Source organism: Rhizophagus irregularis, chromosome 11, assembly GCF_026210795.1.
Source record: "Rhizophagus irregularis chromosome 11, complete sequence".
Taxonomy (NCBI): Eukaryota; Fungi; Glomeromycota; class Glomeromycetes; order Glomerales; family Glomeraceae; genus Rhizophagus; species Rhizophagus irregularis.
Genome location: NC_089439.1, coordinates 2,211,714 through 2,239,116, shown reverse-complemented (window position 1 = coordinate 2,239,116; position 27,403 = coordinate 2,211,714). Strand labels below are relative to the sequence as shown.

Sequence of the window (27,403 nt, the reverse complement as noted above, 5' to 3'; positions counted from 1 at the left end):
TGATTTCAATTTTATTCAATTTTATTAGCAACATATCTAAATTTTGAATATAATAATGATTGATATGATATATTTGTGCATCGACCAGTTATATCATGGCAATAAGGCCGATCTACGGAATCACGACATTTTCAAATATTCAAATATTTATATGACCTATAAGGGACTCAGTAATTGGATGAATACATTCAAATTAACCAATCTGGAATTTTTTTTTAATCTAAACAATCTAAACGAACTCAAAAAAAAAATTATTCTAACTAGTTTGCTGGGAATAAATAAAAATCTACTATGCAATATATAATTATATGCAGTATAATATTTATACCGCCGCAAATTTTAAAAAACATAATAATAAACAACATATATATCACAACAATGTGTAAGTTTTTATATGTGCACACTTGCTTTTTTTTTATTGTAAATTATAATTAATTTAAACCCTTAATCAAAAAATTCACATAATTTCTTAATACAAATGATGTTTCGATTTATGAAAATTTTTTGTTCGCGTGAAACTTAACTCAATCGAATCAAATATAAACGATAAAAGCATAATTTTAAAATTGGAAAATTATAATTCTTATATCGAAAGTGTTTAGGTTGGGAAAAAATCATTTTTTAAATTTAATTATTCGAAATATGTTAATTCTTTTTGCTAGAAGAATGATCATTTTTATTGTTGTGTTGCAATTTTGAGTTGTAAATCAGCCAATTTTTGTAAACTTTCTAATGTGAAACATTTTCTAATTCACAAAGAGCGCTATTCTTTTTATTGTTGAAATTTTGGGTTGTAAAATCAGCCAATTTTTGTAAACTTTCTAATGTGAAACATGATAAATCGTATTCTAATTCACAAGGAACGCTATTCAAAGTGAATTTTGCACGGAATACAGAAATTTTATTGGTCTTCTTAGGAGGATTTTTATGAAAATTGCCAACGATTCCTTCTAATCTATTTGTTTTATTTAAAAATAATTTAACGCAATCGTTCGTTTCCTTACAATTCTGACAATGTTTTGGTGGCTTTTTCTTTATTCTTTTACCACCTGAGTCGATTCGAATTTTCTGATATACATTAACAATTTCGAAATAATCTATTCATGCTTATTTTCATAACGTAAAATTTTTACATAGTATCTTAACCAATTTCTTAATTATATCTTAATTCATAAAATTTGTGCTTGTGATAAATTATTTGAAAATATTTTTGCTAATTGTCCGAGAGTCGATTTTGCCTTGATAAATGTAAATATTAACAGTAATTATTACGATACTTAGAAGATAAATATTTTTGATTTAATTACGTAGGTTTCTAAAGATGTATTCTAATTCCTTGTTTAAAGTAAATTTTGCATTGAAGATGGAAAATTGATTAACTTTATTCTGTTTTATGGGATTTTCATGAAAATTGTCAATAACCTTTTCTATTTTATTGCAGTCGTTCATTTCCTTAGTACAATCTGGACAAAGTTTTTGAGGTTTACTTCTAGATCTCATGTTACTTAAATTGATTCTTTGAACATATGGAGTTCTTTGTTCGTGATCATTTTTTGATGACATTGTAAAACGATTATCTATAATACTAACGATAAATTGTTGGTTATCCAAATCAAAAATAGCGAAAAAACTAAAAAAGTTGTTTAAATAGCCAGAATACAACGAAAAAGTGGTTTAAATGATAAATAAACCGAAGTAAAAAAAAGTAAATCAAAAAAATAAATTTTTGATGAGATTTTGCAAAGATTATTCGAATGCAAATGAGAAAGAATAGTAAAGTTTCGTATTTCACTTTACAGTTAGATGATTCAAAAAAATCTTCGCTTGAGGGAGAATTAGGGTTGTAAAATTGTGTAGTAATAGCAACAAGTTTTTGTAGATTTTCTAAAGTAAAATTCGATAGGTCGTATTCCAATTCACATGGAACATCTTTTAGGGTAAATTATGCGTTAAATTTAGAAGCTTGTTGATTACTTCTTTTGAAGGTTTTACAATTTCTTCAATCTCATTTACTTTGTTAGAAACTAATTTAACACAATCAAATGTTTCTTTACAATTATAACAGAGTTTCGGGGTTTTCTCCTGATTCTTTTGCTATTATCAAGATTTATTTTTGAATGTTTATGATATATATATATATATTTATTGATATTTATATTTATATCGACCATGAGACGTTAGATATTGCAAGTAATGAAATAATTTACATATCCTTTTTATAATAAAACAAAGTTACTAAAAGCGCGTTTTATATATTGTGACGTTCGGTGGTTAAATTACTGTACGCCACGTTACACTAATAAGTATATATAAGCAGTCACAAAGTTGACAAGTTAAGAAAATGTAAAAAAACCACTTGCTGTTAGAGAGGAATATGTATGCTGTATGCATAATAATGGCTCAGAGAATATAAATAAGGAGAAGAACTTCGACAAAGTTTAACGTTTCCCACTAGTACTGTTTACTGTTTATAAAATTTGTTCACTTAGTAACTTGTCACATGCGTTTATCGTGCATTATATTCGTCATGTTTTTAACTAATCCACAGCCCCGATATATCCTTCTTTCTTTATTTTTTTTTCACCCATTTTACCACACTAATTTTCTTTATTGTCAAAAGAACACAATCAAAAGCAAACAAAAAAATTGTAAGATATATCCCAAGAATGCAAAACATTCATGTATGAAAATTTCAATCTCTTTTTTGTAAGATTTAAAATTAAGCCAAAAAATTTCTTAATATGAAATTTCGATTATTATTAATTATAAAAAAATTATTCGGATACTAAAAAAAATTTTTATCGAAAATTTTTTTTTCATTTTATTTCTTTTTTTTCGTATTTTTTCTTTCTTTTTTTTTTGAGAGGAGGGCAAGGTGCTTTTTCATAAGTGTAGAAAACAGACAACAGGCAAAATACAAATAAAATTTTTTTTTTATAAAAATTTATTTAAAAATAATTTCTCTTTGAATTTTTTTTATTTAAAAAATAAGATAATGATTTGGTTATTGGAAAAAATAATTTATATACATAATTACAATATAAACTTGATACAACTTTATAGGTGTAGCAGCAAAATATTATATGTAAATATTATATTAATATGCTATAAAAAGTAATAAATCCTATATTATGAATCGATTATCTACTTCTGCTTATACAGTAATGATATTAGTTATTAAAATAGAAACAGATTTTTTAATTCAAATTTCATTGAATGTAGTTGCACATTTTATTATTGATTTAGATCGAGTTGAGCTTAATACTCGAAAAAAGTAAAATCTCCGTAAAAATGAGCCTTTCACAGATTCATTCACGGAAGATGTAAATAATTCGATAAATTCCGTGATATAAAATTATTAATTCCGGAAATATGAGCCTTTTACGGAAAAAAGATGTAATAAAAAAAACGGATTACAACAATAGTATTGTTATCGTTATTAGGTAACTAATATATATTAGTTATTTGATAGGGGGGTTAAAATATCATCCAAACTTCTTCGCAGTTCGGTGATATTCTAACCCCCCTATCAAATCTATCAAATAACTGTGTTATTCTGCAGCCGCAAATGATCATCTTATAAATACAATAAACTATTGATTAAACAACGTCATAATAATTATGCAATAGTAGTTTATTTATAGCTTAAAAAAAATATCAGCATGATGTAAAAAGCATGATCCTATTTGGCTGTAGAATAACAGTTTGATAATGGCTGCAATTAATAATTGTGTTATTTGAGTATATAATAACATATGTATGAACTGTTCTAAAAAACATCAACATATACTTTTTTTGGCAGTAATATAATTTAAATTGTGGGGTAAATCTTAATTTTTCATTAAAATACAAGGATTTTTTCATTGAAATTTATATTAGAATAATTTTCTTCAAAGATATATTTATATTTCTTTTAATTAAATTTCATTGATGGTTAAATTTTATTTATTTGATTATGGCTTTCTAAAGTTTATTTCATATAAATATTATTATGTTGTGATTCCGTCAGATCTCCGTTCCTTGGTTTATGCATAAATATACCATAGGTGTTATATATAGGATCAGGATCCATATGATAGCCTTATTTATAATTGGTCCATATGAAAAATGAACACTACATATCTTTAAAACCCTTAAGATCTCTATATGTATTTAAACAATTTCTTTATCTAAGTATTATTAATATTGTTCGGATTGAACCAATCAATAATAATGAATTTACTTTTCATATTATTGAATTTTTTTTTAAATAAAAACTCCATATTTAGTTTTAAACGTAAAGTAAGTTTTTTTTGTAAAATATGATTATAAATTTTTTTTAAAAAAGCCGATCATTCACAAATCTATTTGTAATAAAATTTATTTATTTCTAAATCTTTATTATCAGTTATAAAATGATGATATCATAAATTTGATATCAGTAATCATAGTATAACAAACTATTATGAACATGACAGATGCCATAAAACGCTTCAAGGATTGAGTGAAATGTACCAAGGATTTACCCGAGGGGGAATGAATGATAATTACTAATATTAAAAAAACGGTGTTTCCTATGTCGTATAAGAAACTAAAAAGTAAATTTTTATTGAATAGTATGTTCTTGTACTACGCAATATTATGCACTACTGTAATTATAACCAGCGATTCAAAAAAGACTTTTAATGAATAAAAAACAGAATTGTATAGAAAAATCAAAGTCATATAATCACAACACGTCAAAAAAAAAGAAATTTGGAATAATAACGCAGTAATATCATAACGTTGTGGATTTCTATGAGACGAACCTTTTAATTCAAAAATAGGTGAAAATTTGAGTTCTTTTCTTTTATTACGAAAGAGAAAGAATAAACTAGGAAAACGGAAACCGTCGAGGGACCGTCGCTTAATAGTTAATATGCTCAATAGTAACAATAATTTACTACAAAAATGTGACAAAAGTGTCACAAAAAATGTGATACAAACATAAAAGGAAATAAGGAAATAAGCAGGGCTAAATTATAGTACAATAAATAGTCCTTCGCTACGCTCCACTAAACGCATATTTACCTAATACGTACAGTCACGGGATATTGCATAAATTTCAACTACCCCAAGAACACCACCAAAAAATTTTCGGTAACGTGACTTTTGTGTACTGATACTAAATATGGCAACTGTATCAATAAAAAAAAATTGCTTTATTTTATAGTAAATTGCATATTATAACAAGTTAACATTAAACATGGCAGGGAGCTATAGTCATAGTATAATTAGAACTGTAATAATTCTGACTTTTTTTTTAATTAAGTTGGTTTATACTACCATACAGTATCATAATTATGATAAATAGTTTTTAAGATTTAAAGAGAATTTCTAAATTTTAACTGGTGGAAAAATTACTGGTAGATCATGTGATTGTGTATTAAATATTCATGTGATTTATTACGATGATGCAATTTCATTTGGCTCGCTTCGCTCGCCGGGCTTTTCTAGCCAAACCATAACTTTCACTTTATTTGCAAAATTTTTGATTATATTTAACATATCTATAAAAAAAAATGAGAAATTACTCTTAACTAGCTATTAACATAATTTTTTTCTCATTTGGTAAAGGATGATCATTTTCGGTTTATTTTGCTTGTTAATCATTTTTGGCTTAGTTATTTCACTTGTTAATCATTTTAAGGTTAATTATCTTGATTGTTGTTTATTTTTTGGTTTAAAAATAAAAAAATATATATATCAGAATATGTGATTAACTTTAAATAACAATACAGAAAAATTGTTTATTACTTGATAAAGCATTTATTTAATATCATTTTTGGAATTACGGCTCTGGAAAAAAATTTTTCACGATTATATTGTAATAAAACAATTCTACTATCCGATTGTTGATCATTTTTAGTTCTGGAAAATTATGATAACTGAATATCATAATAATAAGACAATGATAATGAAATTTTACCATTTAGTTGTTGTTTATTGTTTTGTTCAAAATAAAAAATTACTTGATATAACATTTATTTAATTTTATCATCCAATTGTTGAGAAAAAAAATTTTATGATAACATTATAATAAAACAACAATTTTATTATCTGATTGTTAATCATTTTTAGAATTACTACCCTGAAAAAATTTTCATGATAGCATTATAACTAAAGTTGCCTGCCAAAACTCTACAGGCTATTGTCGAAATGTTGAAACTAAAACCTGTAGAAATGCCAAAATGCCGAAATAGTTTCGACATGTCAAAATTGTCGAAACCTAAAAATATTACGTTTCACGTAATAACTCGGCATCCAATGATCATAGAAAGATGCACCATAGCTCGTTGGAATCGTCTCATAATGACGAGTCGAATGGTGGTTAGATCGTCTTTCTACGATCACTGGATGCCGAGATATTGAGCGAAACGTCAAAAATCAGCATTTTGTATTTTGTGATACTGCGCCATTTGACGTTTCACTTAATAACTCAGCATCCAATGATCGTAGAAAGATGCACCATAGCTCGTTGGAATCGTCTCATAACGACGAGTCGAATGGTGGTTAAATCATCTTTCTACGATCATTGGATGCCGAGATAATAGACGAAACGTCAAATGGCGCAGTATCGCAAAATACAAAATGCCGATTTTTGACGTTTCGCTTAATATCTCGGCATCCAGTGATCGTAGAAAGATGATTTAACCACCATTCGACTCGTAGTTATGAGACGATTCCAACGAGCTATGGTGCATCTTTCTACGATCATTGGACGCCGAGTTATTACGTGAAATGTAATATTTTTAGGTTTCGACAATTTTGACATGTTAAAATAGTTTTGACAATTTTGACATGCCGAAACTCCCTAATTTCGGCAGGCAACTTTAATTATAACGATAATGTAATGATGACGATAATGAAAATTTACCATTTGATTATTGTTTATTTTTTGGTTCAAAATAAAAAAAAAATGTATCTACATTTAAATAAGTAATACAAACAAATTGTTTATTTACATAATATTAAAATTTGTCATCCGGTTGTTGATCATTTTTGGCTAACAAAAAAATTATTCAGTTTTCACATGATTTGCTAAAAATTTTATCCCATAATTTTTAAGCAAGAAAGATCATTCTATATAAGTGCAATATCACCCTATGGTGGGTGGGTGGCGCGTCACGTTATTGTTATGACTTGAAATGATTGACATGTCATGATAGGTTAACGTTAACTTAACGTTAACATAAGATTAGTTTTTGAGTGATTTCCATTTTAAGATGCTGATCCCCCATCTTTGGTATTGATTTGCTGATTATATAAATACATTTCAAATCAAGCTTTTCTATTTTAGTACGATCGGCAACCAACAAATCTTTTAGTGTTTTAACGATAACTTGTTTTTTTTCACACTAACGCATTTTTCAATAAAACAAGCTTTTTTTTCTAACAAGAGGTCATTTTCATGGGGGAGCTTGACATACTTTTGAAAGATCTTTTAAGTGGAAGTTATTGTAAAAAAAAAAATGACCAGTGATGGGAGACGAAAAGGAGTGATAGAAAGATGAAGAGGAGTGATGGGAGACGAAAAGGAACGATGGGAGACAAAAAGAGTGATGGAAAGATGGAGAGGAGTGATGGGAGACGAAAAAGGGTGATGGAAAGATGAAGAGGAATGATGGGAGGCAAAAAGAAGTGTTGGGAGACGAAAAGGAGTGATGGGAGACGAAAAAGAGTGATGGAAAGATGAAGAGGAATGATGGGAGGTAAAAAGAAGTGTTTGGAGACGAAAAGGAGTGATGGGAGACGAAAAGGAGTAATGGAAGATGAAAAGAAGTGATGGGAAGATGAAGAGGAGTGATGGGAGACGAAAGGAGTGATGGGAGACGAAAAAGAACGATGGGAGACGAAAGGAGTGATGGGAGACGAAAAAGAGTGATGGGAGACGAAAAAGAGTGATGGGAGACGAAAAAGAGTGATGGGAGACGAAAAAGATTGATGGGAGACGAAAAGGAGTAATGGGAAGATGAAGAGGAGTGATGATGGGAGACGAAAGGGAGTAATGGAAAGTTGAAGAGAGACGAAAGGAGTGATGGACCTAATAAAAAACGTTTTTTGTTAAAATAATTAAAAACGTTTGTGAAAACCATTTTTTTTATAAAATTATTATTAAAGAAACAGTTTCGCAATGTTTTCTATTAAAACAATTAAAAAATGTTGCGAAACTGTTTTTTTTATTAATAAAAAATGTTTTCGCAACATTTTTTTTGTTAAAATAATTAAAAAATGTTTCAAAATATTTTTTTATTAATCACTTATTACATGTTAACACAACATTCTTTAAAAAATAAAAAATTTTTTTTTTTGTGTTATAATGAATTGTGAATTTGCGGTTGAAGTGTTTTTTTTTAAATTTAGTGAATAAAAATGATCAACAAAATTAAAAAACCTACAATTTGATGGTTAAACTTAATATGACATAAAAGTACCACAGGAAGCTCTAAATCACAAAATTGTGGTTTAAGAATTCTGTCCCTGTCCTGTCCTGTCCTGTCCTGTCCTGTCCTGTCTTGTCTTGTCCTGTCCTGTCTAGTACTATTAATAAGTACTATAATACTTCCGGAAAAAAATTGTGCAGATCATGCCCATATTTTGATAATGACAAACTAACATTGGCCGATCAAATTGCTAATACCAAAAATAGGATCAACAAATTTTCATACCAAATCTAATCTGATCAGCAAATTGAATTCCAAATTTATTTTTGTTTTTCATTTAAACATTATAATGGTGTTAATAATTTACCTAAGAGAAAATTTTCGTCAATGCAGTATTTAAGTAATGAAAATATAAAATATAGTATTTTTATTGTTTTTAATTATTTATTATATTTTAATAATGTAATTAACGTAATAATAAAGTCTAATAATTTTAATAAAACGTATTTATTTTCAAATAATTTCCTCTACATATCTGAACACTTTAAATCTAAAGAGGTGAAAAGGTAAAAAACCACAATTTTGACTTTATTTCGATTTTATACTGTATATTTTCCAAATACTTGAATACACCAAAGAAAAAAATTTAATTACTACTAATAAAGAAGTTAATTTTAGGATAAATTAATAAATCAAACAATAATTAAACTATCAGTTTAAATATATTTACCGGTCCCAAAAACATGGTAGTATTGTTATGGTCTTTCCAGGTTCGTGGGTTTGTTGTTCTATTCCGATATGTTTTTACATCTTTAATAATTTTTATAATACCATTAAATCCATTATCAACAGCTTGAATCCATTGTCGATTTTCTAACATTTCTTGCTCATCTATAATTTCTTTAACATCATAAATTTATTTGAACTATCATTATTTTCTTTATCTGTCACATTAGTAATATCCTTTAAAGTATTATCTTGAATGTATTTAAGTATATAATATTAATTATTGAATATGTGAATGTAAAAAAAAAATATTATTAATGTTAAGAACATACCCTTAAATATATTACTTGTTAATTCAGATAAATTATCAATAGTTATATCTGGTGTATTAGCATTAGAAATATTAGGATGAATTAAAAATGGATATTTACCCTGTCTTTGAACATCTCGAAAAAACTGAGGATCAGTTTTAATTGAGACTGTTGCACAAGATGTTTGCATATAAAGAAACGGCTTAATAAATAAGATGGACAATTGCATGTCCATGTTTGTATATTTGTCACATATTTTCCATTGATCTTCTTTTTTGGTAGAGCAACCCATTCACTTTTATATGATTTTCTCCAAGATACGTAAAGTCCTGCCAAAATTTTATGTTGTTTGCGTTCTGTGATCTAGTAAGGTATTAGTAAGGTCCTTAGAAAACTATATAAAAAATGGTCATTAATTTGCACATTCATACCTTAATTGCGTATTATATAATTCAGGCTTTAATGTTGTTAATAATTTCTCGCAAATATTTCCTTCAAACTACTTCAACGTAACGGTTTTAGATTGAAAATATGAGTGAGTTACTGCGCTTTATTTTTTTTTAGTCAAATATATATAGTCAACTGTATGACCGAAAAATTGCGTAATAGTAATTAATAAATAATTAATAAATACTCGTGATAATTACTCATGAGAATTTTTTCATGCTATCATTTCTTTAAACTTATAATAAGCCACCGAGTCTATTTTATCAGTCATGATGAGGTTTTACAAATATATATACCCTCAAAAAAACTCTTTCAACTTTTTTTAACTTACTTCTTTTTAACTTACATTTGTTCACGTTCAATTGTTACGTTCTAGGCTCTTCTGACACTTTTGCAATTGAAATTTACAATCATGAAGGCACAAGATACATCACACTTGGCAAACATATATATAAGCTTAACATTTTCAAGTCTGGAAGTATCTTGAATTATATCTGTATTAGGAATGAGATTGATGAAACTGTCATGCACAAACTGAAACTCTGGAAAGTTAATGTCAAGAAAAAAGAGATCAAAGAAAAAAATATTTCTACCGAAGAAGACATTGTACAAGAACTTGATGGAAAAGAAATGGAATTTCAAGAATTGTTTGAAGAATATTTTCAAGATGAATTAAATAATAAAAATTTTATAGTGACTAACATCCACATTATTGCCATCATCCCTGTTACTGGTAAGTGTCTCTCAATGTTTTATTGAAATTTACAGTTGAAAAAAATACCTTTATTTAATTTTTAACCTTGCACTGTATCATATTCTTTTTTTAATTATATTTCATATCTTTGTAGCCCTCATTTCTACTACTGGTAAGTGTCTCAATGTTTTACTTCTCGAACAAGAAATTTGCGTTATCTCACCTCTTATTTTTCATTCGATCAGGCAAAAGGAAGACGGAAGAGTTTAACTTAGGCGAAGAAAATATAAGTCAAAACTTGAAAAAAGAAAGACTAACAGGTATGTAATTACATGGTGAATAGAACCATACATTATCGTTGCAAGCATTATGTTGTACTGATATTTCTTGTTACTTTCATGCTTTCATGCAAATCTAAAGGTTTTGCTTCCAGATCTACTCCCGAATCTATAGTGGAATATTTATTGAAACAAAAGGGACTTAAGGATGATTTCAGTAAACCACATAAACTTTGCGCTAATTTAAATAAGCTTGAAAGAAAAGGCCAAGAAGAGTCATTTTATGAGGCATATAAATATATTTTGGACCAGTATTTTAAAGTTCAACTCGCAAGAGATAATAAATTGGATTTAAACGATAGAATATTCTATCCTCTTTTCGCACTTCAATTTGCATCAGGAGGAGGAAAGTCTTATTTTCTTGATGAGTTTGCCTCTTTAAAAAATGAAGATCTTGATTCTTTTAAATAAAAAAACTAGTGTACTTTAGGTACAGTGAGTTTTTTAATATATAAATAAATATACATATATGTATGGGTATGATTAGAATATTAAAAGGATTAATTATTATTATTTTTTGTAAAATATCAATTTATAAATAAAATTGATAATACATGATTTAAATTGTTAAAAGTCTCATGCATATGGTTTAATTGTTTTAAATATAGATATTACATTTAAAATCAAAAAAAAAAATCAAAATTATTTATAAAAAATTGTATATTAAATTAAAAGTAAATTTTAAGAATCATGCATGCACGTACATCATAAATTTAATTATATTCATATGTAATGAAATTTAATACAAATCTAACACAAATTTATTTATGTCATGTCCAATTGTCCATATTGTTTAATATAATGAAATTAATTATTAATTGGGTAATATTTATAATTTCCATTTATTCATTTATTATAATATAAAAAAATGTTAAAAATGATATATGTAAAATAAGCTTTAATGTTTATCAAATAAAAATAAAAAAATTTTGTTTTCAATGGGTATACTTTACAAATGGAGCCCAATAGACCACTGGACTTACAAAAAAGAGGACCAAATATTAGTAAACACTTTACTTAAGTAAAAATAAAAAGAAAATTCATGAAAATTGCCGAGTACTCACCTACATTCATGAAAATTGCCAAGTACTCACCTACATTCATGAAAATTAATATTCAAGTAGTTTCAACCCGCCTGAACAACTTTCAATTAATAAAAGGAAGGATTTCATTTGGTCAAAATGGAGATATTATATTCTTAATTAGAAAACAGAGAAGAGAGTTAATATCATCAAGAAAAATGCAATTTTCTCTAAGTACTATACCTACATTTATGAAAATTAATATTCACGTAGTTTCAACCCGCCTGAACAACTTTCAATTAATAAAGGAAGTTGATTTCATTTGACTAAAGTGGAGATATTACGCTCTAAATTAAAAAATAAAGAAAAGGGTTAATATCGTTAAGAAAAATGCAACTTTTTCTCAAGTATTACACCTATATTCATGATAATTAATATTCAAGTAGTTTCAACATGCCTGAACAACTTTCAATTAATAAAGAAAGTTGATTTCATTTGACTAAAGTGGAGATATTACGTTCTAAATTAAAAAACAGAAAAGAGAGTTAATATCATCAAGAAAAATGCAATTTTCTTTAAACACTACACCTACATTCATGAAAATTAATATTCAAGTGGTTTCAACCTGCCTGAACAACTTTCAAATAATAAAGGAAGTTGATTTCATTTGACTAAAGTGGAGATATTACGTTCTAAATTAAAAAACAGAGAAGAGAGTTAATATCATCAAGAAAAATGCAATTTTCTTTAAACACTACACCTACATTCATGAAAATTAATATTCAAGTAGTTTCAACCCGCCTGAACAACATTCAATTAATAAAGGAAGTTGATTTCATTTGACTAAAGTGGAGATATTACGTTCTAAATTAAAAAACAGAAAAGAGAGTTAATATTATCAAGAAAAATGCAATTTTCTCTAAACACTACACTTACATTCATGAAAATTAATATTTAAGTGGTTTCAACCTGCCTGAACAACTTTCAATTAATAAATAAAGTCGATTTCATTTGTCCAAAATGGAAATAATACGCTCTAAATTAAAAAAAACAGAAAAGAGAGTTAATATCATCAAGAAAAATGCAACTTTTTCTCAAGTATTACACCTATATACATGATAGTTAATATTCAAGTAGTTTCAATCCTGCAGAAAGTTGATTTTATTTGGCTAAAATGATGAAATTATAACCTGAAGTTAAAAAATCAATATGTGAAAGTAAAAAAAATTTAAAAACTTGTGTACTATTAACTGTACAAAATACCTGTAACTTTACAAGTTGAAATACTTATAATATATTATATAAAATGGTAAAAATGTTTTTTAAAATAAAAGTTTCAAATTTTTTTAGAAAAAAAATTAGAGTTTCATAATAAAATATTACGAGACTCACCATTTTACTTCATCAAAGTAAAAAAAGATTATCTGATCTGATTATCTGATCTAAATTTTTCCAGCATTACAGCTAAGATTCCGCATAGATCGGATTGGATTAAGATTTGTTCTGATTCGAACTGGTGTCCAATCTGATAGGTCCGAATCAGATTATATTAATAAAAAAATAAAAAAATCGTTCTATCATGGTTTTTAATAAAAATCAGTATATAGTTTTTTTTAATAAAAAAACTGATTTTATTAAAAAATCGGACTACTGATTTTTTTTTAATGAAAGTAAAACCGATTTTATTAAAAATCGGTATATAAGTTTTTTTTTTAGTAAAAAAACTGATTCCATTAAAAAATCGGACTACCGATTTTTTTAATGAAAATAATACTGATTTTATTAAGAAAAATCAGTATATCAGTTTTTATTTATAAAAAAACTATTAAAAAATTGGACTACCAATTTTTTTTTAATGAAAGTAAAACTGATTTTATTAAAAAAAATTGAAATATCCATTTTTTGCAGAAAATATGCGAATGATTATCTGTGTTAATGAACCAATTTTATTAAAAAAAATTGGTATATCAGTTTTTTTTATGAAAAAATAGACCGATTTTTTTTTAATACATAAAAATGAACCAATTTTTATTGAAAAAAATCGGTATATCAGTTTTTTTAATGAAAAATAGACCAATTTTTTTTAATAAAAAATGAACTGATTTTAAAAAAATCGGTCTTAGTTTTTTTTTAATAAAAATGAACCAATTTTTTATTAAAAAATCTAATGATCCATTTTTTAATAAAAAATGAACCGATTTTATTAAAAAAAATTGGTATTTCAGTTTTTTTCAATGAAAAAAACTGATTTTTATTAAAAAATCTGATGATTTTTTCATTTTTTAATAAAAAATGAACAAAAAAAATTGGTATATCAGTTTTTTTTTAATGAAAAAATAGACTACCGATTTTTTTTTAATAAAACTGATTTTTTTTTTAATAAATGAAACGATTTTTGTTAAAAAAATCGGTATGTTGATGTTTTTTTTAACAAAAAAAACTGATTTTTTTTTAATAAAAATGAACCAATTTTTTTATTAAAAAATTAGTGTGCATTTGGATCTGTGAGTTTTATGCTGAAAATAAAATTTATGCTAAAAATTAGAGGTTGATTCAATAATAATATTAATAATCTTACTGATCATAGCTGATTAATTAATTTGGTTAATATAAAAAAAAAAAATATTAAAATTTTTTTACTTATATGTTTAGTATAGGAAAGTGGTATTTATTAATTCAAATAAACAACAAAAAAATATTAATTTAATTTTTAATAAAAGCTCAAAGCACTTTTTTGCTTTGAAACTTACTGATAAAGTTTTGAAATCATTTTTTAATAAGAATAGATCAGTAGATAGATATAAAAAAATTTTTCTAGGATTTTTTTTATATTAGATTGGTATAGTAAAATGAATAGATATAAAAAATTTTTTGGAATTTTTTTAATAATAGATTGGTATAAATATATTTTGAGATTTTTTTTAACAATAAAGTCAATAGAATAATGGATAGATATAAAAAGTTTGCTGGAATTTTTTTAATACAATAAGTTGGTAAAAAAATAATTTCTGAGATTTATGACAAATTAATTGGTATAGCATAATAGAGAGAAAATTCTTTGTGTTTTTTTTTTAGTAAAAATAGATGAGTATAGTAGAATAGATAGGTATAAATGATTTTTTGGAATCTTTTCTTAATAACAATAGATTAGGATAATACAATAGATAGATATAAAAAATTTCCTGGGATTTTTTTTAATAATAGATTGGTATAGTATATATAATAGATAGATATAAAGAAATTTTCTGAATTTTTTTTTCTACTTTTGATCGTGATTTTTGATCAGTTACACTAAAAATTATGACCAACTGACCGTTCAACGTGAACCACCAAAAACGTAGATCGTTTTGATCAAGTAGATAATACTGACAGAAATAAACAAAAACAACAAAATACTAATTAATTGGTTGGTTAATAGTTTATCACGATCAATAAATCATCTGCTCAAAATTGAACTTTAATCGCAAATTTTTGTTAGTTTTTAGTTTTTGTGATCAAAATGCCAATCAATTAATTCTGAAGTAGACTAGAGTCAATAGATCAATATAGTATAATGGATACAAAAAAAATTTCTGGGATTTTTTTTAATACAATAGATCAGTATGGTATAAAAAAGAATTTTCTGGAATTTTTTAATATAATAGGTTGGTAAAAAAAATAATTTGGTAAAATAAGTTTTCTATCAGAATATAATAGATGGAAAATTCTTTGTTCTGATATTTTTTTAGTAACAATACTGTAACAATAAGTATAAAAAATTTTTGGAATCATTTTTTAATAACAATAGATCAGTATAATACAATAGATAGATATAAAAAAATTTTCTGGGGTTTTATAGTATAATATATAGATATAGAATTTTCTGTGATTTTTTTTTATTTAATAACAATAGATATGATAAAAGTTTTGGTAATTTTTTTTTTAATACCAGTAGACAATAAATAGATATAATAAAAATTCTTGAGACTCTTTTTTAATAACAGTAGATTGGTAATAGACTATTATTAACTTATTAAGTTAATGATTGTTTTTTAGTAGTGGTGTAGACTTTTGAACCTTAGGTAGTTATGTCATTTTTTTCAACATCCCGACCATCCTGTCACATTGTTGTATGGTGCCATAAATGACTTTTGCCATATGGAATTTTTAGACTTTTAGACTTGAACTTTTTATGTAATTACTTTTATATTTTTTAGACTTTATATAATTGTAACTACTTTTAAACTTAATATACTTAACATTAATATAAACTTTTTTTTTTTAATTTGAAAACTGCTTTTAAATTTTTTAAATTCGAAATTTAACACATCGCCATATACTACTACTAAGATTTTATAGATTTACAAAATCCAATCTTTCAGGATGGAGAAAATGGATTGTGTGAAGAACTAAATATACCTAATACTATAAAGAAATATAGAATTTAATCCTATTGACATAGTTGATGATATTTTAAATACTAGATTAGAGTAAATTGTTTACATGCCATCATTATGAATTTATATCCTTAGTTGTTTAAATACTAGTAATTGTAAAATTGCATATAGAAAAATGTTAAATAATGGTATTATTTAAAAGAAGGAGTAATTGTTATTATTTTTAAATTATATATAAATAATAAAAAATATGCTAATTTATTTAATATTTTTATTTGTTTTAATTATTTAGAGATTTTTTTAATAACAATAAATTGGTATAATATAATGGATCTAAAAAAATTCCCTGGGACTTTTTCTAATAACAATAGATTCAATAGATTAGTATAAAAAAATTTCTGAGATCTTTTTAATGACAAATTTATTGGTAGTAAAATAGACAGATATAATAAATTTATTTGAGATTTTTTTTAATAATAATTGATTGATATTGCTAATAGATGCATATAAAAAAATCTTTGGATTTTTTTTAGTAATAGATCATTATGAAAAATATTTTCCAAGATTTTTTTCTATTTAATTAATGATAGATTGATAATAGATAATTAATGTTTTAGTAAGATTCTTTTTAGTTACCATTAATAAAAATTTTTTATAACTATAGATTATATTTAATGAGATTTGTAAAAAAGTTTCTTTTTTTTTAATAACAATCCTATAAAAAATTTTTAGAAAATTGATCACATATTGGAGTTCTTTTGGAATGAAAACTAGAAAAATGATCATTTATTGGAATTTACCCAGAAAATTTTTTATAGGACAATAGATATGATAAAATTTTTTGGTGATTTTTTTTAATAATAATATATTGGTATATGGTGCTAATTAACAGTAAGTAGCTGCTAGTTTTTTTATGATAAAAAATTGGGCAATTTTTTTTATAAAAATTGAAAAAAAAAAATTTATTTTTCAATAGAAAATTGGCCAATTTCTTTTTCTAAATTAAAAAAATTTTTATTATTTTAATAAAAATTGCTCAATTTATTCTATTATTAAAAAATTATAAAAAGTGACCTATTTAAAAAAAGTAGGTAAATGTTTTTTAATTGTTTTAACAAAAATGTTGTAAAAACGTTTTTTATTAATAATTTTCATAAAAAAAAATGCGAAAACGTAAATCAATTAATTGCCTGTGTTACCACGTTAAATTAAAATTAAAAATGTTCATATTTTTTTATCCCGTAAAATAAAAAATTTTTTTTTAATTTATTGCTAAAATAAATAATATCTTTGCTTAAAATTAAATAGTTCCCATTTTTTTTTTGATTTTTTTTCTAATAAAATAATTAATTTAATTTCACTAGAAAATATTAGAAATTTTTTTTGTTCGTGTAAAAAAATTTTTTGATGATCAACATAAAAGTAAGAAATGTAAATTTCTTCATGATCTATCAAGTCAATAATGATTTTTAGTAGCACAGAAGAATTCAGCGCAAAAAGTTTCCATAATGATTGTTCAATGTACTGTACTGTACTAAGTACTTAGTACTAAGTACTAAGTACTAAGAACTAAGTACTAAGTACTAAGTACTAAGTACTTTTTTTTTTTTTTTTTTTTTTTTTAAGCAAACCGATCACACTTTATTGAATAGAAAATAAAAATTTACATGGTTATGTAAGTTAACAAATGCAAATACAAAAGTAAACAGCGAGTAACCTACAACAGCTAATCTAAAAATAACGAATATTTAAAGACCTACTGGCTTAAAAAATGGGATAAAGAATATGACCATAAAAAGGGGAAGGGGGAAAAAAAAAACAAAAACAAAAATAAATCAACCCTAAAGGGCGAACAAACAGAAAATAAATGGATAAAATAACGAGGAATAAAAAATTATTTTAAATAAAAATAAATTGGCACCTATGAACCACTATTTTACCCTCAATTCTAAAACCTAAATTATTAATTTACGCAAAACATCTATAACTTCCGCTAAGACCTTCGATCTCGATGATTTACGGGACTTGTCTTTCTTTTGCTTCTTTGGCTTTTCAGACTTCGTCTCTTCTGGTTTCTTCTTCAAATTCTTTGAATTTCGTTGATGTTTGTTAGTCAATTGACTTCTTGAAGTTCCTTGGTTCTTGTTGGCATTACTACCATGCGACCTTGTTTGTTGCGTCGGAGGTTCGTATCGGTTCCAAGATAGGTACTGATGATCCCAAACGAATTGATTATCTAATGCGTTCCGCATATCAACCCACTTTTCGAAATAACCAATAAGTTTACGTTCACCCCGAGCTGTTTGAATAATTTTAAAACTTTTCAACCCTCGAACCGAAGAAAGAAAAGTATGTGGGAGACGGTCGACCCATAAGGCTGCATACGTCATAGAATCTGGAATTTTTCTAATCGTAGCTTGGAATTTCTCACGTTGTTTTCGTTCTTTGAGAGTCCACCTTGCTGGAAACCATCTTACCGGTATCCCCCCTAAATCTGTTGTCCACACAGGATTTTCATTAACTTCAAATTGGGCAAGACGAAAGGTACTTAACTCTATCTTCAAACGAACAGTCTGATATTTTCTTTGTTGTTTCATCTGAATATCGATAGGCTTTCCCCACAGCGTTAACTGTTGCAGAATATATTCTGCCGTCCAGGATACTGGGACGTCATAAACCAGAATATCTCTAACTCTTGATGTATCATCATCAGCTGGCTTATGACCTGTAATAACTTTTTCGATAAGGTGTTTATTCAACTTCTTATTTTTATTTGAAGACTTTGTTGAATCGGTAATACTTTTCTCCGGTATTTGTATAGGCTGCGACTGAGGCTTATTAGGTACCGATTGTAAGACCGTATTTGATGACTCATTTGTATTAATCGGATGATCAACATCCATTTTTGATCCAGAGGCTGTCGCGATCGGCCGATTTATATTAGAATCTCGATCATCGGAAGAAAAATTTAAATGAGCGAACTCTTCATTTGCCTTATCAAGAAAATCATCTAATTCATCTGAATCTACGTCAGAATTAATTATGGAACGGTGTTTGGATTTATTTGACTTTTTCTTTTTTTTGTCGATTTTTTTGGACTTTTTGCTAGATGTCTCCCTATATTTAGTCACGTGATCTACAATAGTTTCTAATTCTTTCCTTCGTGCTTGGAAACCATCCACCGCAGAGGATATTGCTATATGTAGAAAAAATGTGAAACTTTCAGTTGACATGTTGTAGCGTGAAGCCCTTTCTTTCCAACTATTAATATCTTCATCTGAAAGGCCAAAATTAGAGCGCAGTATATTACGCTGAACTTCTGTGTCATGACCTGAAAAAAATGAAGAAGCTAGACTTTCACAAAATTTTATAAAATGGTGATATGTTAGTAATAAAAAATTATATTCGTCGCCGGACCCATAAGGAAATTTATGTTCGGCTATAGGATATTTTCTACTATCTTCCATATTAATAAAAAACTGAGTAAAAATATTATTTTTACTGCGGAATTGTTATGTTTTTAATAATTTGGGGAAGAAGTTTTTTTTTTTTTTTTTTTTTCCTAAGTACTAAGTACTAAGGTACTGTACTTAAAGATTAAATGAACCTTTTTTTTACCAAAATGGCTAGATCAATAGTAAATTAGGGAATGATTGGCAACAGAGAATTTCTTGAAATTCAAAAAATTTCTTGCCGGAGTTAAAATTTTTGACAATGATCAACAAATGATCAACATAAAAAATATCCACAATTGTTGTAAATTTATGACAAATGATTATCTGGGTGTTAACCTAGATGACCCAACTGAAATGGTCGATTCTATTATAAAGGAACTGTGTAATTCAGTTTCCATTTGTATATCATTTAATGGGAGTTCATCATGTATAGATGGAGATGGTGGCGTAAAGCGTATTATATAGAGTTACTTTTTTGATGGAACAAAGTTGCCCTGGGCTTTCTTCTATAACCAATTCAAAGAAAAATTTGATTCATTGGATATCTTGACGGCCACTCAAAGCATCATACATCATTCAGGAAAATCAGTACTTCTTTGTGTTGATGAGATTATGAAAAATGAAAATCACTCAAATATTATTAGCTTATTAAATAATCTTTACACACCCTACCAGAGTTTGGCAACCAAAGATAAAAACTTTAGGTTTATTATAACTACTCTTGATGCAATTCGCTTATGGGATATTCAAAAGGCTTCAGGTAGACAAATAAATTGGATACCTCTACGAAGAATTGAATTTTCAGAATCAATAGAGCTATTTAATGAGGTCACAAAAAAATTAGAATCAGATAGTAGAGTGTCTGTTATTCGCAAGTGCATATCAGACTGTAATGGTCATCCAAGAATGCTTGAGAAATTTTATGAACTTTTAAGTAACACCACAGCTTTGACGACCTATGGTTCGGCCGCTCTCATGGAAGAGTTAACAAAAAAAATCGTTCATTTTTTTGTTAATTATATCACATTTTCTGTAGTTAAGTTGGCTCTATTAGGAGAACATGTACGCTTAGATACAAAGGTAAAAGTAACAGTTGATAAGGAGTTAAGCGTTAAAGATCTCATTGCTTCTGGAGTTTATATTAATTCTGTTACTAAACAAGCTGATATTACCAAAGTTATTCCAACCTTAACTCTTGTTAGCCTCTATTATTTTTGTATGGAAACTGGGGCGTCCTTAATGTACAGTAGGGGTGTACAATATTAACATACAAACTGGCCCGAGTTTAGGAGTTATGCACTTGCACGTGATAGCGTTAACATTAACTCCAGTCAGTTTGTACATTAATATCGTACACCTTTACTATACATTAAGGAATCCCTGGAAACTGTGGAAGGTGGTGATGCAAAGACTGTTGCCGGGATATTAAAAAATTTATTTCATGTAGAAGATCATTTTGATTTAAAATCAAATGATGGAAAGGCGTTTGAAAAGTTTCATATGAATTGGGAGTTTCTCTACCGTGCACTACATCATAGGGATAAGGATGATCATGAGGATAGAACGGAAATGGGCCTTCATGAAATTTATGGTTTATGTTTACCCGATCCACCTTCTCCAAACTTTCGTCCGATGCAGAATACTGAGCCAAATCAACCAATACAAAGAGGACCTTCTCCTTACCGTCCGCAACCTCAGAGTGAGGAGGTAAAAATCAGGATTCAACGGAAGAATATTGTAACATTACACACGAGCATAGAGTTTCCGCCATAGGATGGTAATATATATGACAGTAGAGGTAATGAGATTAAGGATCACCTTGATAAATATATGTTTGTTCCTACAAAGTCAAACAACAAGGGATTTGAAATGGTGATGTTTGAAGAAAAAGCTAACGGTGGTGGTTACATTGCTATAAATATTGAGTGCAAATTTTCTTAGCCAGATAGTAAAACGGTGCTTAGCAGTAAAGAAATTAAAGAAAAATATAAACATATGAAGGATAAATATCTACCTCATGTGAATCAAAAACGTCAAAGTAAAGAGTCTCCCGTAAGGAAACTCAGAATGGAAATAGGAGACATTTACCTGATTTTAGTGGTATGGAGAGATATAGGTAAACTCGATGATGAAATATTGAATAACAAAAATATTATCATTGTTGGAAGAAAAGAATTAGAAAAAATTTATTCACCTTCTCTCGTATCACGGCTACAATTTTATGGCGATATTCAAAAAAAAATCGAAAATTAGACATAGTTTTAAAAATGTGGACTGATAGACCGCCTACTATAAAGGTTTCTTAGAAGATTACTACTCCGCATTGCTATTAATTATCTGTAAAATTAATTTATGTACAAGTGTAAACTAGTTATAGATATTCTAATTTCGGATATTACTCTGCATATTAATATATTAGCATATTGAAAAAATCATTATCATGTACAGTAGCATTCTTGCGATCTTTTTCATCGTAATCAAGAATAAAGAAATAATAAAATATCTTAAATAGGTTTTTACTTATTGCTTAAATAAAATAAGGTTTTTTATTAGCATAATTATATGGATATATTCAATTTTATTTTCAAAAATTTTTTTTTTAATGAGGGGACAATTGCGAGAGAGATAATACGAGAAATGTACCATATGAAAGTTTTCCTTTCTTCATTTTAAAAAACATCAATTCGATTCTTCAGATAATTTTCATTTAAATGAAGAGAAACTACATGTTTCGTAGAAGTGAAATATTTTTTTTAACAGGCAGGTGTCACGAATTTCTACTATATACAAAACACTGTTGCAACTTACGCTTTAGTTATGTATGATATTAATGAAAAAATTGTTTATTGATTATTCGCACAACTAATACACAAATATCAACACTTGTAATAAAAAATCTAGCTTTTTATTTTACTCTATACAAAATAAATGTTCGTATAAAAATTTTAAGATAGAAAGAAAAAAATACTCTATTGAATAAACTACATTGGAAAACAAAAAGTGATATATGAATATAAGATTCTTGAAAAGTCATGATCACATTTAGGTCACAATCTTTATTGCAATTTGACAAGTCTGAATCTTCATATCCTATTTTTTCGTATATCTCCTCTTTGGAATAAGGAACAATAAACGTATCATTGTTTTCGGAATCAATGCTATTTAATTCTGGTGCAAAGCACTCTTCGAAGAGGTGAATTTCCTTGGTAAGATTCTGGCCGTTTTTCTGGTTCGAGTTCCCAACATTCTATTCAAATAAATCATAATTAGTTTACAACAAAAATAAAACTTATACTTTAGTGTTCCACCATCCGCATACTCAAGAACAAGCAAATATTTCTCCTCATTAACAATAAAAAAAGCATATCAATAGGTTATCGCATAATTTTATTTTTACTTTGTGACGTCGTGAGTCCGTAAAACTGGATTATATGTTTATGACCGCTGGCTATGTTTGTTAAATAAGCCTAGAAAGAAAGTGAACCATTAATATTTTATTTTATATAACGAAAGGTGTTACTAATGACATGCCTCTTTATTATCGACAAATTTTTTAATCACATATATTGCTGATATATTCTTCCATTTTCCAGCGTAAACCAATAGTCTCCGCCTCCTTATACTAGAGAAGCTCCGTTAAATAAATATCAATAACAAGGAAATTGTTTTTTGGTTGATGATGAAGACTAATATAATCTGACCCTCCATTCAGGGTCATAACAGTAGTATAGCGTTTCTTTTTATTCAAAGATTCCAATATATACAAATTATTTCATACGTTAACGATAGAACAGATTCATGATGACGAAAGTGGAAATCGGACGATTAATGTATGGATCTTGATCTCAGTAATTAGTATAAAGTTAAGGTAACACAAAAGTATTATAATTGCATTCGCCATGATTTCATCGGCCATGATCAATCGAAAAAACTTACCTCGCTATAATTACAATTTCTACATCCTGTATTATAATATGTATCCAAAACTGGATGATGCGTGATCACAAGGAACATATTCCGAAAATTGTATATCTAACGATAAAAGTAATTCTTCGATGAAGTACATAGATTATTTTGTAACTATGTTTTTGATTCCGAAAATGTATTGATTATTTTTGTACAATCAATTATGTGTAGTGAACGAAATCATTTGAGCGAAGTCCAGTCTCACTGGAGTACAAACAGCTAATGGTTGTACTTTTTAATCATACTGTGATGCTTTCCAATAAATATTGGTTAACTTGAAACCACTTAACATAAAAATAACGTCTCATGTATAAAAAGTTATCAATCCTATAAACGGACCTTGATATTATAAATCTCATTTTGTTATTACAATCAATACATTAATAGAGCGTATTTATGCATGATCACATGATCAATAATCGTGAGTCATCTCTAACAGAAAAAAAATCTATATTGATTTGTTTAACAATGACACAAATTTTTTAAAAGATCAAGAGCTTCCAAACTCCGTGGGAAAAATCTTTCATTTTTATCTAAAAATTTATGTAAAATACCTCTCCATCCGAAAATTTTTAAAAAAAAATTCCATCCTTTCTTTCCCTCTCTTGTTCCATTCCTTTTCTTGACCTATTTTTTCTCTTTTTTTTTATTTCTTATCCCTTCCTTTTCGGTGTTTCAAACACTGTGTGGAGGGTATTTTTTCAAAAGTTTTTTTTTTAAGGTTTGGTTAGTGGTAATAACGTTTTCTGACCACTAACCTGACCACTATTTTTGTAGATGCCAAGATACGTAAAAAAAGGATTTATGTCAGCTGTTCATAGATGAGGCTAGGGCTCATGAACAACTAGCCATAAGTGACACCACTAGCAAAGGTAGACAGTTTCACATTTATCATCAAGACTTTGGTTGTAAGTGTATCGGGTGTCGTCCGAAAGGATGTTTTCCCCTTGATCCCAATGATATGATCAGTTTGATGATGTGACCGGAATAGTTTGAATGAAGTGAACTGTAGATAGTGGAAGCAATCACGTTGTATGTGTTCGCTAATAGTTGTCAAAGGAGACCAAAAGGATGGTTGTGAGGGTTACCTGCTTAATGAGTGCGCGCACTAATTTTTTTGTACATTTTTGTACTTAGGCATTGCTGGCCAAGCCAACGTTAGTGATGATGCACAGGAAGCACCTCCAGCTTACGAGGAAAGGACACCTGGTGTGGGCGGCTGGAGGTGTGTATATATGTTAGATTATGATAGGAGGAGTGGAGTAGATAGGCTAACAAGGTGGTGTCATCGATCGTTCTTAAAGGCAAATAGATAAATGTAGACTTTATGGTTTTTGTAATTATGAGTAGATTTTAATAGAGTATATATAAATATGAATATGCACTACTGTTTTTGCCGTTGATGTTTGTTTTTCTCCAAAATCAGTTGATTTATCAAATATATATATATATAAGTATATCCTTTATAAAAATATTAAAAAAATTTGGGAGTGAAAATTCGGGTTAAAAAAAAAGTATATTTAATATGTTACAGTACATGGGCGAAGAATGTACACTATATTATTAAATAATCTTTTAAATAAAGAATTTAGTTAATTTAAATTATATGTAAACATTACAGTGTTAAATATTTAGACGTAAAAAATCTTATTTGGATCTAGTACCGAAAGTTCTTAGCAAATCTTTTAATAATTTTCATGAATTCAATTTTTGTTAATTTATACTAAAATTATTGTTCCTTTAAGATTTGATGAATAAGTAAATTGTATATTTCATGGTAAATTGTAAGTTTCATTAGTAATTTTGCTTAAAATTCCACGAAAAATCATGTGACTTTTAGTCATTTGATCATCAATTTCTTAATGCTGGCAATGCATCACTTCGGGCTTCAGTAATTTTTGTTATTAAGCTAACTTTGTTCACATGACTGTGATCATCAAAAAAAATTTTGAACAAAAACTTGGATTTTCCTCTTTTCTATTGGACTCCCGCCCAGTCATCTATGCTGGGTAATCCTAATACTACGCGAATATTCTAATACAAAAAAAAATAGTAATAAGTCATTTTATAAGTGGAACATTTAACGTTTTTAAACTTGACAATGTTACCGTGAAAGAAATTGTGTAAAGTAATTTAATATACTTATGTTTTTTAATATAAGCTTTGTTATATTTATGGCAAAAATTTTGGTTCTATCATTATTCGTTGCCATGGTATTATAAAAATTTCGTGTAATAATAAATAATACAAATTTTTTTTTTATATTTTTCTTGCAAAATGCAATTTAATTATTACTTCTTTTGCTTTATTAGAATAATTATTGTTGGTAATGGATATACCAATGGACCCAATGGTGTAAGTCTTTAAGGCAATATAAAAAAAAAAACTTCGCCGATCTTACTTGAGGATGATAAATATAAATATGGTATACCAGTTAGCTGATGCGTACATAATCATCAATGATACATTCAAATAGCATTTTGGTAATATAATAGTCCAAAAGCATTATTTAGATTGTTCTATACACTGTTCCAAAAAAGCTTTAACAGAATAATGCCCAAGCAGCACAATTGTACTTGTTTCTAGTAATTTTATGTGTATTAACATGTAGAGAATTATAGTAGAAATTATGCCATTATACTTCAATTGGTATTGACAAAATTAGGTTAAAACAGGGACAAATACGAGTTTCACCCTCAAGACACTCTCAAGTGTGTTTGTGGGACATAACATGTCCCATTGTGACGGTTAAATCCAATCAAGAGCGTGCATATGTTTAAAATTTTTAAAAATGAAAAATTCAATGGTGTAACTTTCATCTAATTTAAAAACATTGATTGGACCATCGTAACGTATTAAAAAATTATCCTCTGATCTCACCTACAGTAATATATTTTAACGCAGTCACATGCACACTGCGGCCGTTTCTTAGCAAATAGAAACCGATTATCTCGTTTATTATATGAATGATAAAATAAATTTTATCTATTGTATAATTAAACGAATTAATTGAATGATATATCGTATGCAGTAATACGAGAGCGCATGTCTTACAAATTAATTTCTATATACTTGAAAATAATAATTACTTTTAAAGATAATTCATTAAGAATATAATTATTGCAAAGTATTTTTAATATATAAAGACACTTCTTTTTTTTATATTTATTAAACAATGACACTTTTTATCGACCGAGACCGTTATTATACGATCTTAATTTCGACTTCAGTTTAGGCCATAGTCCCGAAGTTAGGCACTCTCCGTGAAATTGGAATTTGGTTCATTATTTCTGGTATGATCGACAAATCGGGGATGTAACCCTTTTTAGTAAATAGTTTCATCCGTGAAATTTTTATTAAAGTAAATCCTAAAAAAATCAATAAACCACACGTAAGTTGGTATTAGCGTTAAAAATAATTATAATTATAGTCTAAACCAATTTAATTGAAAAATTCTTAAAGTGAATAATGTCAAACATTGGTTACAATGTAACATTACATATGTATTTACAAGAAATGACCTAAGTAAGATAATGAAAATCCGTTTATAGTGACTGTCTATGCGTAGATTGGTCCGCAAAGTGTTTCATAAATGAGCACGTGATTACTCTGTTTATTCCGGAAATAAATTTAATCAACATGGGAATAAATGATCAACATGTGTAA

The 27,403-nt window shown here is 27.2% G+C and overlaps 5 protein-coding genes across 5 annotated transcripts; 3 read left to right on the top strand and 2 right to left on the bottom strand.

Moving 5' to 3' along the window:
• Positions 1–729: 729 nt before the first annotated feature.
• OCT59_002991 (uncharacterized protein) lies at positions 730–1,563 on the bottom strand (the record flags this gene model as incomplete). The annotated part of the gene is made up of 2 exons (XM_066145322.1): positions 730–1,097; positions 1,308–1,563. The coding sequence occupies 2 exons, from the start codon at positions 1,561–1,563 to the stop codon at positions 730–732; spliced, it is 624 nt and encodes a 207-aa protein (XP_065996055.1).
• An 8,407-nt stretch (positions 1,564–9,970) lies between these two features.
• On the top strand, positions 9,971–11,329 carry OCT59_002990 (uncharacterized protein; the record flags this gene model as incomplete). The annotated part of the gene is made up of 5 exons (XM_025328628.2): positions 9,971–9,974; positions 10,263–10,619; positions 10,735–10,752; positions 10,826–10,900; positions 11,001–11,329. 5 exons carry the CDS (start codon positions 9,971–9,973, stop codon positions 11,327–11,329), a joined length of 783 nt encoding a protein of 260 aa, XP_025165746.2.
• Positions 11,330–18,271: 6,942 nt separating this feature from the next.
• OCT59_002989 (uncharacterized protein) lies at positions 18,272–19,783 on the bottom strand (the record flags this gene model as incomplete). The annotated part of the gene is made up of 2 exons (XM_066145321.1): positions 18,272–18,577; positions 18,980–19,783. 2 exons carry the CDS (start codon positions 19,781–19,783, stop codon positions 18,272–18,274), a joined length of 1,110 nt encoding a protein of 369 aa, XP_065996054.1.
• A 600-nt stretch (positions 19,784–20,383) lies between these two features.
• Positions 20,384–22,024, top strand: OCT59_002988 (uncharacterized protein; the record flags this gene model as incomplete). Its single annotated transcript, XM_066145320.1, has 4 exons — positions 20,384–20,968; positions 21,146–21,478; positions 21,545–21,643; positions 21,713–22,024. 4 exons carry the CDS (start codon positions 20,384–20,386, stop codon positions 22,022–22,024), a joined length of 1,329 nt encoding a protein of 442 aa, XP_065996053.1.
• A 2,747-nt stretch (positions 22,025–24,771) lies between these two features.
• On the top strand, positions 24,772–25,053 carry OCT59_002987 (uncharacterized protein; the record flags this gene model as incomplete). Its single annotated transcript, XM_066145319.1, has 2 exons — positions 24,772–24,814; positions 24,875–25,053. 2 exons carry the CDS (start codon positions 24,772–24,774, stop codon positions 25,051–25,053), a joined length of 222 nt encoding a protein of 73 aa, XP_065996052.1.
• Positions 25,054–27,403: the final 2,350 nt, after the last annotated feature.